The sequence below is a fragment of the Heterodontus francisci genome, chromosome 19, assembly GCF_036365525.1.
Source record: "Heterodontus francisci isolate sHetFra1 chromosome 19, sHetFra1.hap1, whole genome shotgun sequence".
Taxonomy (NCBI): domain Eukaryota; kingdom Metazoa; phylum Chordata; class Chondrichthyes; order Heterodontiformes; family Heterodontidae; genus Heterodontus; species Heterodontus francisci.
This window is the reverse complement of record NC_090389.1, coordinates 33,291,209-33,305,305: the sequence shown is the minus strand read 5'-3', so window position 1 is coordinate 33,305,305 and position 14,097 is coordinate 33,291,209. Positions and strand designations below refer to the sequence as shown.

General features: G+C 42.1%; 1 protein-coding gene across 1 annotated transcript in view; it reads right to left on the bottom strand.

Moving 5' to 3' along the window:
• chl1b (cell adhesion molecule L1-like b) overlaps nt 1–14,097 on the bottom strand; it is a 689,058-nt gene that overhangs the window by 83,629 nt on the left and 591,332 nt on the right. Inside the window, exon 23 of the mRNA XM_068052302.1 lies at nt 9,740–9,919. Within this exon, the coding sequence (XP_067908403.1) occupies nt 9,740–9,919 (180 nt within the window). The remainder of the gene's footprint in view (nt 1–9,739; nt 9,920–14,097) is intronic.

The following is a 14,097-nucleotide window of genomic DNA, read 5'->3' as shown; positions in this document are numbered from 1 at the left end:
TCTGAAATGCCACTTCACCCTCAATTTGGCACAGTATAAAAGTCGATGATAGTGTAACCATACACCTCCTTTCCACCCACCCCCATTTCTCTCAACCCAACACTCCCCTTGTGCATTTGTGCTTTCAAACACCCAAGACCTGCCACCTGGCCAGCCAGTGATGCCTGAGGATAAAGGCCCAGAGGAAGATCACACCCCTGAGGAAGAACTGAGACTTGCACCCCACCAGCTCAGATATGGTACTGAGGGTGCCCAGAGGGTGAGGGAGCAGCCGGTTCTGCTACAGAGGACTCAGAAGAGGGCTTTGATGGGGCAATGTACAGGAAAAGGCTGATGGGCAAGCATACAGAAATGCTTGGTGCATTGGTAGGCCTGCCAGAGAGCCTGTTGTCATTGTCAAGGAACATGAAGGCATTCAGCTTCAATTTGGCACAGGGCTTCATACAGTGCTTGGAGCCCATCCTTTCCAGTGTGGAAGTGGTGGCCAGCTCTGTGAAAGCATGCAGACTCACCTGTGATGTACAGTTTGATAGCTGATGTCTTAGCTTCCACTTCAGCACAGGCAGAAACCCCCAACATCTGAGTGCTGCAATGGAAGTTCAGATTGCGGTCATGAGAGCTCTGCTTGTTGCCATGCAAGCCCAGCTTGGTGCAATACAGGCTCAGACTTGCTGCGGATACCAGTGCTCAAAGGGACTGGCAAGGTTTGCAACAATCAGGCAGTTTATGCTCCAGCTGATGACGAGGATTGCTGAGGCGCCGCCCTTGGAGACTGGCAGTGGCTCAGTGGAACGCGAACCTGCTGTCCTCTCTCAGGATGACAGCATTTGTTCTCCCACCACTGCCACTGTGCTTGCTGTTGCCTGTTAGCCAGCCCAGACTGCTGCCGCCCATGCCGAGGTCGTGCTGTCCGAAGCCAGGCCCTCAAGGCCCAGAGCTGCTTGCGGATGCCCTGTAAGGCCATCTGCAGTCTCGCCCATGAAATTCAGCAGCCTTCCACCAGCCATGCCACAGCCTCTGGGAGCAGCACTGCATAAGAGGACCTGGCAAAAGCACCTGCAAAACAGGCCCTAAGAGTAAGCACAAGAATGGGTAGTTGAGTATTGCATGCATTATTGAAAATTGGATGAAGTTGGTATGGAATGGTTGATTTGTGATGTCTTTTATTTCAGCATTTTGATCAAGAGGCCGAGCTGATGACTTGTAGCAGAGGGATGGAAAGGTGAGGAATTTTGGAGCAAGAGTGATCTGAGGATCTTTGAGGGCAACCAAAATCTGATGAGAGATTCACGAACAGCCTGTCCAGAGTGAAGATATCCCAGATGCCTCCTCCCTTCCTCCTCTTGAAGTGATTGTCAAAGGCCTGATTGTGGAGGACACAGGAGACCACCATGAATTGGGAGACACGAACCAGCAAGAATTGGGGGCCTCCCCCTGAGTGGTCCAGGCAGCAGGACCATTGTTTCATGATGCCGATGGTCTGCTCCATGACCTTCTTGGTTGCAACACAGCTGTCATTGTAGGAGCACCATATACATGCGGTCAGCTGGCAGAAGGGATTCATGAGCCACATGCGTAGAGTGGGTTGCCCTTGTCACTGAGCAGCACCCCTCTGGTTTGCCATAGTGGCTCAAAGATAGCTGGAACTTCTGACTGGCGGAGGATGAGAAGAATTGTGACTGCTGTCAGGATAGCTGGTATTCACCAATATGATGGTCTGGCCATTGTTGCACAGGAACTGCTCATTTCGGGAGTGGAAGCACATCTCCCCATTGAAATACACTGCATGCAGAGCCACGTGTGCAGTCAATGCCTCCCTGCACCATGAGGAATCCCATTATTCTAGAAAAGCCATGTTCCTGCTCTCCCTGTTTCCCTACACTTAGAAAGAAAACAATGAATTCCCCTCTCATAGCTTACACGGCCTCAGTGAAATCCTGGATGTTGCAATGGATGGCCATTGGCAGCACTATCTTTGCCCTGCTCTGTGGCTGCAAGTCTGGTTAGAGGAGGTGGCACATTTCTGTGACAACCTCCTTGGTGAAGTGCAGTCATCACAGACACTGTTCCTGGTTAAGCTGCAGGTAAGAGAAGAGCTCTCTAAGGACCCTAGGTGGATAAGTCCTCCTGGTGAAAGTCCTCCTCCTTCTCCCTATGTGCACAGCTTCTTCTCTCTGCTGCCTCTACTCCAATTCCCTGCCATGCTGCAGTCCAAGAGGAACTGCAACTATAGCCTCCATGACTGGGAGCCAGTGTTGTGCTCAGAGCCTTTCAAATCCACACCACTCCTTTCAAAGGTTCAGGACCACTCCGATCTAACTGAAATAACTTCTATCAACCCCTCCATAATATCATGCTTCCACTAACTCTGCAGCAGCAAAAATAAGTCAAAGGTACATTACCTGAAAGTTAAATAGTGATCCCTTTAAATAACACTGACAGGATTCCCCTCCTGCTGCTGAACGTAAAATGGCAGGTCATGCGTTAAATCAACATGCGACGCTGATGCAGATATCACAATCTGCCCACGCATGGAACCCCGTCCTACTCCCTTCAAAATATCCCCAATGGCGCGGGCTGCACAGGAAGCCATCAAGAGTGGACTTGCTGCCATTAGTTTTGTCTCCTGCTCCTGTAGCGCTGAAACCAGCAGTGCTACAAAGCCAAATTTTTGCCTCCAAAGTAATTAGCTACACCAGTGAGAGCAGAAGTACCAAGATATAGTATAAAATACACCGTGGCTTGCCTCATATTACGAATCATGCCAAAACGTTCATTAGATAGTGGAATCTGAGCCATGACTAAATTTTTATGCTGCCATTTAATGCAAGCTTTATTTATTTAGATAGAAAAAGCACTTGCACGATTTTGAAACATTTCAAGCTGCTTTCTGTATACCTAGTAACTGCCAGGTAATGAGTTAGTTGGTATTTTTAACATTAAAATAATGTTGAAGAGATATTGCTGCAATGCCATCCAATTTTCCTGAAGTTTGAAAACAAATTCTCTGCAAAGTGTCTTGTGGTTACAAAATTATATAACCGAGCATGGTAATGTAATATACTTTCACTAATAATCTTGCTCTGTGGTAGAAGCAGATGGGGGTTAATCTTTACCTTCACCACTTCGGTGATAAACTGCTGGTGCCCCTCCCCACCATCCCAATTATTGAACCTTCCTGATACTCCTTTCTATTTGAAAATGAAAATGAGACAGGAGTGGTGACCCGATCTGCAAGTCTAGTGCCCAAGCAGAGAAGGTGCAATTACTCCCATTTCTTCAGAGATTAGTAGTGCCATTTGTACAGATTGCACAGTACTATCCTCTGACCTTGGCTTTTCACAGTTCATTATTTCTACTACACTTAAGGGGATAGATTTATCTTTTTAAACTTATTTATTGGTTGACTCAGCAATAAACAGAAAACAATTTTGAAACCTGCACTTTATCAATGTTGCTAACCAGCCCATAATCAGGACTGCCATTCACCACTACTACCTTTAGAGGATCCAAACTTTCTACAACAGAATCATTTTTCACTCGACATATTTTTATTATTTCTCAATCTCCATTGTTAATTACTCATTACCAACATCACTGGTTATGCTGTTACTGATACACTAAAATTAATTAACCAATGATTTGCAATACCACCCACTTTTAATTTTAATACTGACTTCAGTGCTTCCTTGCATTAGTTTAGTTTAGTGATACAGCACTGAAACAGGCCCTTTGGCCCACTGAGTCTGTGCCGACCATCAACCACCCATTTATACTAATCCTACACTAATCCCAGATTCCTACCACATCCCCACCTGTCCCTATATTTCCCTACCACCTACCTATACTAGGGGCAATTTATAATGGCCAATTTACCTACCAACCTGCAAGTCTTTTGGCTTGTGGGAGGAAACCGGAGCACCCGGAGAAAACCCACGCAGACACAGGGAGAACTTGCAAACTCCACACAGGCAGTACCCAGAATTGAACCCGGGTCGCTGGAGCTGTGAGGCTGCGGTGCTAACCACTGCGCCACTGTGCAAGTTGCTTCTTGGGAAGGGGATTTGCTGAATTGGGAACAAGTCTATTCTGTTACTAGTCTGCGTCTGATTTTTGTCATCTGATAATCCCAGTTGCTATTTGCTAGAGCCATTGATAAGGAACTGGTGTATCACAAGAAAGCACAGCAATGAAAGCAAAGAGTCCAGGAGTATGCATCATGCCATGGGGTATGCAAACAGTATAGCAACACATTTTTAAAGCAAAGATGTAAAACAATTGTGTTTAATGCATTTTTACTTCTTATTTGCTTCTGAAAAACCAACAGGTGGTTAACAACATTGGAGATCTATGCCCCAATCTCAAGGGGAAAATATTTGCCTACGGTCAATACATTGGTATTACTGGAATAGTAAGGCTGAGTGGCAGTGAAGTAGTTACCTGTTTGTGAAGATTTCCTCTAATCTCTGTTTTAGCAAAAATGTACATGTGTTCTTTCAGAATGCTGCTCTAATTTCCCCTTAAAATAATCTAGAAAATCTTCCTATTATGTTCATGTTGCTGATTGTAATTAATAATCAGAGGAAATATTTTGCCAATTTTTGCATAGATTTCTGGTTAACTGCTAGTTTATGAGTTTCATCATTGAAATATAGACTTGATCCATGGTTCAAGGACCGCTTGCAAAATTGAGAAATTATTATTTTCTTGATTTGGCTTGACTTGGCATGGAGTATGATGTATGTCTGCCTATTTTGGATTAAAGGAAATAGATGAACCAAGGGAACTTTCCTCATCGGATTAACTAGTCCTGTTTCCTACAACTGTACAGAACTTTGTTACATTGTGAAGTGAAGATATTTGCATAATTACCATTTATTACTTATAAAATGATCTGGTATTTCAAATAATGGATATGCTTTTGGTTTCACATTAATTTAACTGGACCAAAGACTTTATCTTCAAAATCTCATCTGGAATGTTCTGTGCCATTTAATCTAATGTGCAACAGTATTTCTTTCGTGCTGAAGGGGAATGAAATAGTCATTAGAATTTACAAAACTATAGTAAAGATGATAAAAATGTATTAAATGTTTTATGTTCAGTCTTAAATGAACCAAGAAATCACGGCCTATTGGTTGTAAATGTTCAACATGAAATACTACGCCCAACTCCCATTAACATAGATAGAAGCAACAGCGTGGAAACAATATTGTAGATCACGTTGTAGAAGTAGATATATGTGTATTTTATATATTTGAACACACAATATTTGAATTTGCTTTGGAAAAACAGCATTTAATAAAGTAGCTGCTGCTAAATACTGTAACAGCCAAAAATGTAATTCCACCAGATACCCTGGTTTTCCTTTATTGCTGAACAAGCCACTTGAAAGGCCCAAGCACATTAAGTGATGCACCTGGAATTAGCTTAGTTCACATAAACTGCCTAACGAGGCTAGCTTGTACAAAGTGATGCAAGCTCATACATTAAGGTTAAATGTTTGATCCAGATAATTAAATATAGTGGGGCTGTACATAATGATTCCAGCATTAGAGAATTATCAACCTAATTTGTAAGGGCAGAAATTAACAGCATTCTCTGTTCAGTAATTATTTGGGAATATTCTTCTGAAGGCTACTGGCAAATCTTTCTTCCAATTAATGAACAGGAGTTTGAAGTTGTTTAACTCATTTTTGAAATAATCTTAAGCTGTAGCTTCATTACAATGCCTACCTTTCTGTTGCACCTCTTACATTTGAGTTGAATGTAATGATGCACGTCCCAAGGGATCATGCACACTCAAGGCAGCATTCCCTAAAAGTAGATCATCATATTCCAAAGGATTGCTGTACTAGACCACTAAACATATGGAAGACATTAAGCTTTCAGTACAATATACTCTTTGAATTACCGACTGTAATTTACTGATGGTTTACTGTGGTAAACATTCAATGTACCACAGAACCTAAGTCAAAACTGCAACCAGAGTTTGAATGCAATTTTTAATTTTCATGCATTGCACAACATATGATTTTTTTTTCTTCCCTGTGTATGAGCATCTTTGTCATTTATTACAAAATCAGTAATATTTTGTTTTCCTTGCATGGCAAGACACTTCATCCCAATACAGCATCGGAACAGGAGAAGGCTATTCAACCCCTCAAGTCTGTTCCGCCATTCAATTAGGTAATGGCTGATCAGTACCTCAACTTTGTTTACCCACCTTTGATACCATTGTTGTATGATCATTTTAAGAGTGATGTTCCTTTAAGAACTCAGTATGCGAATGAGCTAAGTACCAGGATGTGGTCATGTGACTAGAAGCCAAAGGCACTCTGCACTGGAACACCCTAAACAAAGGTTCTGTATATAGTTTGCTCTGTATTGTATATACTAGTTTAACTGTAAATAAACCCTCTAGAAATCTTCAAGGAACTGGAATCCACATACCTCACTGCGTTGCTTAAGATAACACGAACAGAAGACACGCGCTACAGCGTGACAACAGCAGCAAGGAGAGCACCAGAGATCTGCATAAGTGCAAGCCGAGACACGAAGTCCACAGCAAAATAAACCTGAGACAAGACTTACAGTGGAGTGATTCTCAGCCAGAAGATGAGCAGGCATATCACTTTGTGAACCTGACACATTGTGCTGATGAAGTCAAACAACTGGAAGCTTTTGATACTATTAACATTATGTGCCCAAAGAAAGTTGTCAAACACACACTCAGGACTAAGATTGACACGGGAGCTAGTGCAAATACCCTACCGGTCGGAATCCTGAAGGATATGTACTGGGGTAATTGAAATACAACCACCAACTGCAAAGTTAACTGCATACAATGGGTCACCCATCCATTGCAGTGGTACACTAACAATGCAATGCAGCTATGGCAAGTAGGCATGGAAACCATAAATATTTTACCTGGTAGACACAAGGGGACCAGCAGTGGCAGAACTACCAGCATGCAAGGACCTCAACATCATGACTATCCACAAGATCACCAAGGTACCCATTACAGCAGAAGAGACCAAGGGTACCCATATTGAGTCAGTCCAGGACTTACAACAAATGCACTCAGACAGGTTTGATGCCATAGGAGATTTCAAAGGTGATACTATACTGCAGCTCAGAGAGGATGCAATTCCATCAATCAACACTCCCAGAAAGTGCAGCGTGCAAGTACAAGAAAAGCTTAAACGTGAGTTGGATGATATGGAACGCAATGGCATCATCCATTGTGTGCACCATCACACAGACTGGTGCAGCTCAATTACGTGCATACTGAAGGAGCAATCAGGGTATGTCTAGATCCGAGGCATCTAAACCTCTCCCTGAAGAGATGCCCCGCAAGATTCTAACATTAGAGGATTTGAATCCCAAGTTTACAGGAGCCAAATTCTTCTTCAAATTGGATGCTAAGCACAGATATTGGTCGGTACACCTAGCTATGGAAACTAGCATCTTCAGAACACCATTTGGACGATATTGCTTCCAGAGACTACCCTTGACCTATCTGTCAGTCAAGATCTGTTTCAGCAGCATATGGACAGAATTATAGAAAACGTGCCTGGATGTACATGCATTGTCGTTGACATTGCTGTAATGGGCAAAGCCAAAGATGAGCATGATCGAAATCTCCATTCACTGATGGCAGTAGCTTGTCGCAAAGGGCTAATTTTTAACAGCAAGAAGTGCCAAGTAAATGCAAGTCATATCAATTTCTTTGGATCCATCTATTCAGGTTGCGGAACTACCTCAACTCCAGGTAGGACAAAAGGTCAGGGTCATACACCCCACATGGCTACCCGCAGAGGTATCCAAAGTGAGCCTAGGTCCTATAAGGTTACAATATCTAATGAAGCAATGTTAAGGAGGAACCAAAGCCAATTAAGAAAAGTGTCCAATACTCCAATTGCACTCAGCAGATTCGAAAGAACACACTCCGACGATGAGGATGTGATGGAACAACAGGACAACAACCAACACGTTGACAACACATATGCAAGCCAAGAACAGCCAAGGGTGAAATCCACATCCCCAGAAGGTTATACCATAAAAAGGTCTGGAAGAGTTGTCAAACCACTGAAACGATATATGGACTCTTAAGCTTCTGCACTTGTACATTCGGTGTCCAAAACTTAACACAGAACTCCAGATAGGGTATGACCAAAGCTCTGTACAAGTGAAGCATAACTTCTTCACTTTAGCCCATGAGATAAAGGGCAACATTTCAGTCATTTTTGGGAGGGGGTGGGTGTGGTTTATACCTGTGCAGTGGCTTTTAGTGATGTGGACGGCCCTTTGTTTTTCCAGAGCTCCTAGTCTCTCACCATGGAGAAACTATCCTGATTTGTCTTTCTCAGCTGAAATTGAATAATCTCACACTGCCAGTTTTGTCTGCTCACTGAGTCTGCCTTTGCAACTGCCTACTCCAATCCCTCAATTTACTAACTTAGTATTATCTGCAAACTTGGATATTCAACTCACCATTCCTTGGATATCCAACTCACTATTCCTTCATTTAAGTGATTAATATATATGGTGAAAGCTGAGGTCCTCATGAAACACCACATGTGACAACTGTCAATCATAGAACAAACCCTTATCTGTACTCTCAGTCTCCTACCTACCAAACAATTACTAACCCATGTCACAAGGTTACCTCCAATTCTGTGCACTTTCATTTTTGCTAATAATCGCTTGTGTGGAACTTTGTTAAATGCCTTCTGGAAACCCATGTAGATAACATCTATACTCCTTCCCCTATCCACCACATTTTAGTGACCTCCTCAAAAAATTAAGTTAGATTAGTCAGACATGACCTACTTTTCACAGGTCCATTCTTACTCTCTTTGATCAACATGTTGAACTGCTCACTCACTCCACCTGTAGTGATAAGTCTGTGGTTATTTTATTTCTCCCTCCCTCCCTTCTTAGATATATGCAATTTTCCAATCCAAAGGCACAATCCCTGAATCTAGAGAGTTTTGGAAAATGATGACTAATGCACCTGCAATTTCCTCACCTATTTCTTTTAATACTTTTGGGCGGAAACCTTCAAGTCCTGGAGAATTGTCTGTTAAGTCCAATTATTTTCTCATCATTACCATTTTTTCACTTATATTAAATTCACTAAGATCCTCCCCATGACTTATTTTAGGTTCTGTTGTACTGCTTTATTGTGAAAATTGATACCAAGTGCTCTTTGTTTCACAACCTAATTTCAATATGCAAACAAAGCTCTGAGGCGATGGTTGTTCAGTATGATAGTACTCGTGCAGATTGTAGAAATGTTATGATTACACACAGATTAAAAAACACTACCATTGTATATGATCATTTACAGAATATATTTTCGTTATATTTGGTTAGAATTTGGGATTTAATATGGAACAGATTTTTCAGTTATATGCTTTATGTAAGTTTCACATAATTTTAACTCATGCTGTTCCTCCAATTTATCCATTTTCATTTGCCATTTTTTATGAAATGGAAGACCAACCAAAATGAGTGAAACAAATAAAAAACAATCTTATTTTCAGTATACAGAGAATGTATTGTCATCACCAGCTGGTCTAAATTATGCAGAAAGATTAATATTCGATGTACAACCAGAATCTTTATGTTTTCAATAATGAGCAGCTCAAAGATCCTTGAATTACAAACAGGCAAATTCTGCAATAATCACTTATTCACTACAGATTCCAATTTGGAAACATAATTGTCTTACCTCCTTCCATAACTGTTGTCCCTTCTTCTGTAATAAGTTTCCCAGGTCCAGCTCCAGTGTAAGCACTCAGGTAGAACTTATATTTGCTGCTGGTGTCTAGGTCAGACACCACTATCTTGGTTGTATCAGGGTCTGTAATATTAATAGTGTTCAAGGCACCAATTTCTTCTGTGTCATTGACTGTAAAATAAAATATGTAACTGTCAGATTTAGCTATTGTGTAGTTCAGAGTCTGTATCTGGAAGATGCAAAGAAAAGAATAAATTGCGACAGAAAGGTAGCGCTTTTGTTTGATATTCTCCTGATTTTTTTGTTAAATGTGCACAATGACTAGAATAATGACCTTTTCCTTTGCCAGCAGGTTGGTTAATGCATACCTTCTCCTAAGGTAGCAAGGTATTATTAATCTAGTTATTATAGAGGACCATCTTCTTTGCTCTTTTCACAGAATATTTATATTGCCCGGATTTTGTAGTAGTAATGATGGCGAAACCATCAGTGTTAACTGTCATTACTCCTCTGAAATTGGCAGCAGCTTCTGGAGTCCGCACATGCACAGTTAAACACGGAAGTGCAGAAGTTGCTGTCAGTGATAGGGTACGCTGTGGAAGATCCCCACAACCACCCCACCCCACTGCAAACAAACATAACTCACAAGAACTTGCCTTTTTACGCTATTAGTCTAACTGTAAAAATCTTTGTTGAATGATATGTAACTGGGTTTTTAATGGCATACTAAGTTCATAATTACTGTTAATACTAGCCCTGATAAACTAACTTTATATTGTGGAATGTCATATTTCTCCATCAAGATAAAAAACACATTTTTAAAAAAACCTTTATTATGATTGTTTATATTTCAGCTTCTACCTTAATCCCATGGACATGTCCCAATCACTTATTTTGCTCTCTACAATTTTGATGAAAAGTGAAAAGTTCAGTGCATTTTACTTCCAGGTGTGCTGTCTGTGAGAATACTTCAGTGGATAGTCTGCTTATCCAGTTTGAATGGATCATGCCTGGTGATCACCTTGACATCGCCAGATGCAAATTGATGTTGGGAAAGGGGAAATCCTGGCCACAGAGACTTTTTAAAATTCTTTCATGGGATGTGGGCTTTGGTGGCAAAGACAGCATTTGTTGCCCAACCGAATTGCCCTTGACAACTGAGTGGCTTGCCAGGCCATTTCAGAGGGCAATTTAGAGCTAACCGCATTGCTATGGGTCTGGAATCACATGCAGGCCAGACCAGGTAAGAACAACAGATTTCCTTCCCCAAAAGACATTAGATTTTATGACAACTGATGAGAGCTTCATGGCACCATTACTGAAACCAGCTTCCAATTCTTTTAATTAATTAATTGCATTTATTAATGAATTGAATTTAAATTCCACCAGCTGCCAGGGTGGGATTTGAACCCGTATCCCTAGGGTAGGGCCTGGGCCTCTGGATTACTAGTTTAGTGACACTATGAATATGCCACTGTCTCCCCCTAAACTGCTAGATCATTATTAGCAGCCTCTTTTGAGGTCAGCAGTGAGTGCTGTTGCTTTGTTGCTGACCACGAAATCCGAGCTATTAAATTTGACTATCACATAGTTCGATAGCAGCTCAAATTGGGGTGAATAACAATTCAAATCCCAATATTCAAAATGACCAAATAATAATCTTGCTACAAAGATTCATATAAATAAAGTGACACCTTGCATTATTCATGGTCATTACACAGCAAATGTTGCTTAATGATTTGCTTGATACAGTGCTTTTCAGGTCACTTGAAATGCTGTTGAAGCAGATATTGAACTATACAGCTGGTATTTTCAGCTCTATTATGGCCCATTAATTAGTGCAGAATGGGTGCAAATATGGAAAGAGATAATGACTGTTGCTCATAATGCTCAGAATGCATGTTTTTGGTGAGAATGATCACAAAAAGATAGTTCTTGTTGGAAAGTGGTAGAAGTTTTATTTCAACATTGTAATGAAGGCATCATTCTCTTTTCTTCCCAGCATTTATAGCAGATATGCACTCAAGTTTCATGCACCCATGCAAAACGGGAATCCAGAATTGCTGGAAGCCACTGGATGCAACAATGATGATTTAAAGAGACAGAGGGACACAGACCGCTGTTTTGAAGGACATGTTGTCCCAGAATTTGCTGGAAAAATGGCAATGAGTTTAAATGCACAAGCTGTTATTTATATGCAATTTATGGTAAGGAAGGACTATTCCATGAGTTGCGAATCACCACAATTGGCCATTAGCCTCATGAAAATGACAGCTTGCCCTCAACCTCCCCATGAGTTTCAAAACATTGCTGCATTTACACAGTAGTTATCAATTAAACTCGCTGAAAAATATTAGGGCTGGTATTTAACAATGTAAGGACCATTTTAATGATGAGATTTAAGCTCCTGCAATGTCACTTAACTTCTTTGGCCCAGAAAGGGAACAACTCCACGATGTCCCACTCCTGTCGGTAGTCAATTATTCTTGAGAGATTTTAAAATTTAAAATATAATTGTTTTCCAACATTTTTCCTTTGTCTTTTTTTCTCTTTCTTTAATCCAATTTTTTTCCCACATCTTAGGCTGGATTTTAACAAGCCCTCGACGCGTGATCCGTGGCTGGTGGCGGGGGTGGGGGGTGTGGGGGGATTCCCGAAGATGGCTCCAAATGAGGCCCGCCACAGACCTCGATGCTGGGAGGGCCTGGCCCAATCCTCCTGGCGGTGGCGAGTTTCCATGGCAGCCCCCCTGCCGCTGGACGACAGGACCCCAATTTAAATATACAAATTAATAAATTGAAATACACTTAACTCCAATTTTGAGGGCCCGCCGCAATCTTTGGCATGACAGCCGGCACTCCCACGCCTTCAGATCCCCATCTGGCAAAGCGCCACACCACACTGGTGGGGAAGGGGGAGGCGATAAGTTTTTCAGTGCAGGGGGGTGGGGTCAAATACATGTAATGGGTGTAGGGGATGGTGGGAAAGGTTGAACCTTAAGCTTTGTGCAGTTTAGGGGTGGGGGGGGGGGGAAGGAGCAGACGTAAAAGGTAAATGTTTTTTTGGGAGGAAGGGCAAATAGTTATTTTAATTGTTATGCGGGAGGGGAAGCAGCAGAAGAAATGTATTTATTTAGTTTTGGGGATCTTTAAAAATGTAAATATGCCAGAAGGGCTGGCTGCCGTTTAAAAAGAGTGCCAGTGCCTGCTAACAGGGGACGGACAGCCCACCCCCTCCATGTGATTGGAGGAATGGGGGAGGGCCGCCCCGGCTATTTAAATGAGCTGCCGTGCAATTCTTTGACATGCGACCAGCCCATTTTATGACCTCGCCGTTGCTCTTAAAATCCAGCCCCTTATTTCTCTTTCTGTACCTAATTTCACTCTACTTCACCCTGTTTCCTTCTCCATTGTTTCTCTGTTTCTTTCTCTATCCTTAAACCTGCAAAGAAGGGAGTTGAGTAAAGTCACTTGCTATATTTTGACCTACTGCTATGCACGAAACAGGTTTTGAGTGCTGGGCAGCTCCGTCACTTGCTCAGTCAAGCCAGAAGGTAATAGCACTTGGTGTCACTTACACGCTCCCTCCCAAGCATGAATGCAGATGAATCCATACTGGCAGTTTAGAGTGTGAGCTGGAGAGGAGTGAATTGGGCATAACAGAGCATGAGCAATTAGGAGCAACTGGTAGTGCCAGAGAAGAAGGTGGTCTCTTTCATCTGTAGGGTTAGCTCATGCCCCGTCTTGTTGAAGAGCTTGGGGAACTTGGGCCTCATGGAATCTTCTTTTAAAAGGTGTCCCAAGTACTGAGCATTGGTGGGGTCATTGGTGTTTATGCCAAGTTAAGTGGTACAGATGGCTGCTCATTTGCACAACTTGCCAGACAGTTTTGCTACACTATAATCCACCATGGAGCATGTGCCAATCCCAGGGACATTTGCAGAAGAGCATTCTTCGTAGAGATCCTAAGGCCAGTAATATTTTTACCAGGAATGTTGAATACACTGCTATGGAAACCCAGAGTTCTAGAGTGGAATGGGTAATCATTTACAGTTCATACAGGCTTCTATATCAGCAAGAGGGCCTTATTGATCCCCTTGATGCCATCTGCAGTCACACGCAACAATGGTCAAGGCAGTGCCAGAAACAGGGGCATGGCTCAAATATGTAAGGGTAATGGTGCTGTCTTTCAGGACAGCTGCATATCTGTGCCCACACATGCACATGTGCCAGGAGGTATCCTGCACCACAATGCCCAACATGTGTAAAAGGAGTGAAGCCCATTGGGAGAGCTTCTTCATGTTCAACCTGACGGGAATAAAATACCTCAATTTAAAAAACAATCAATGA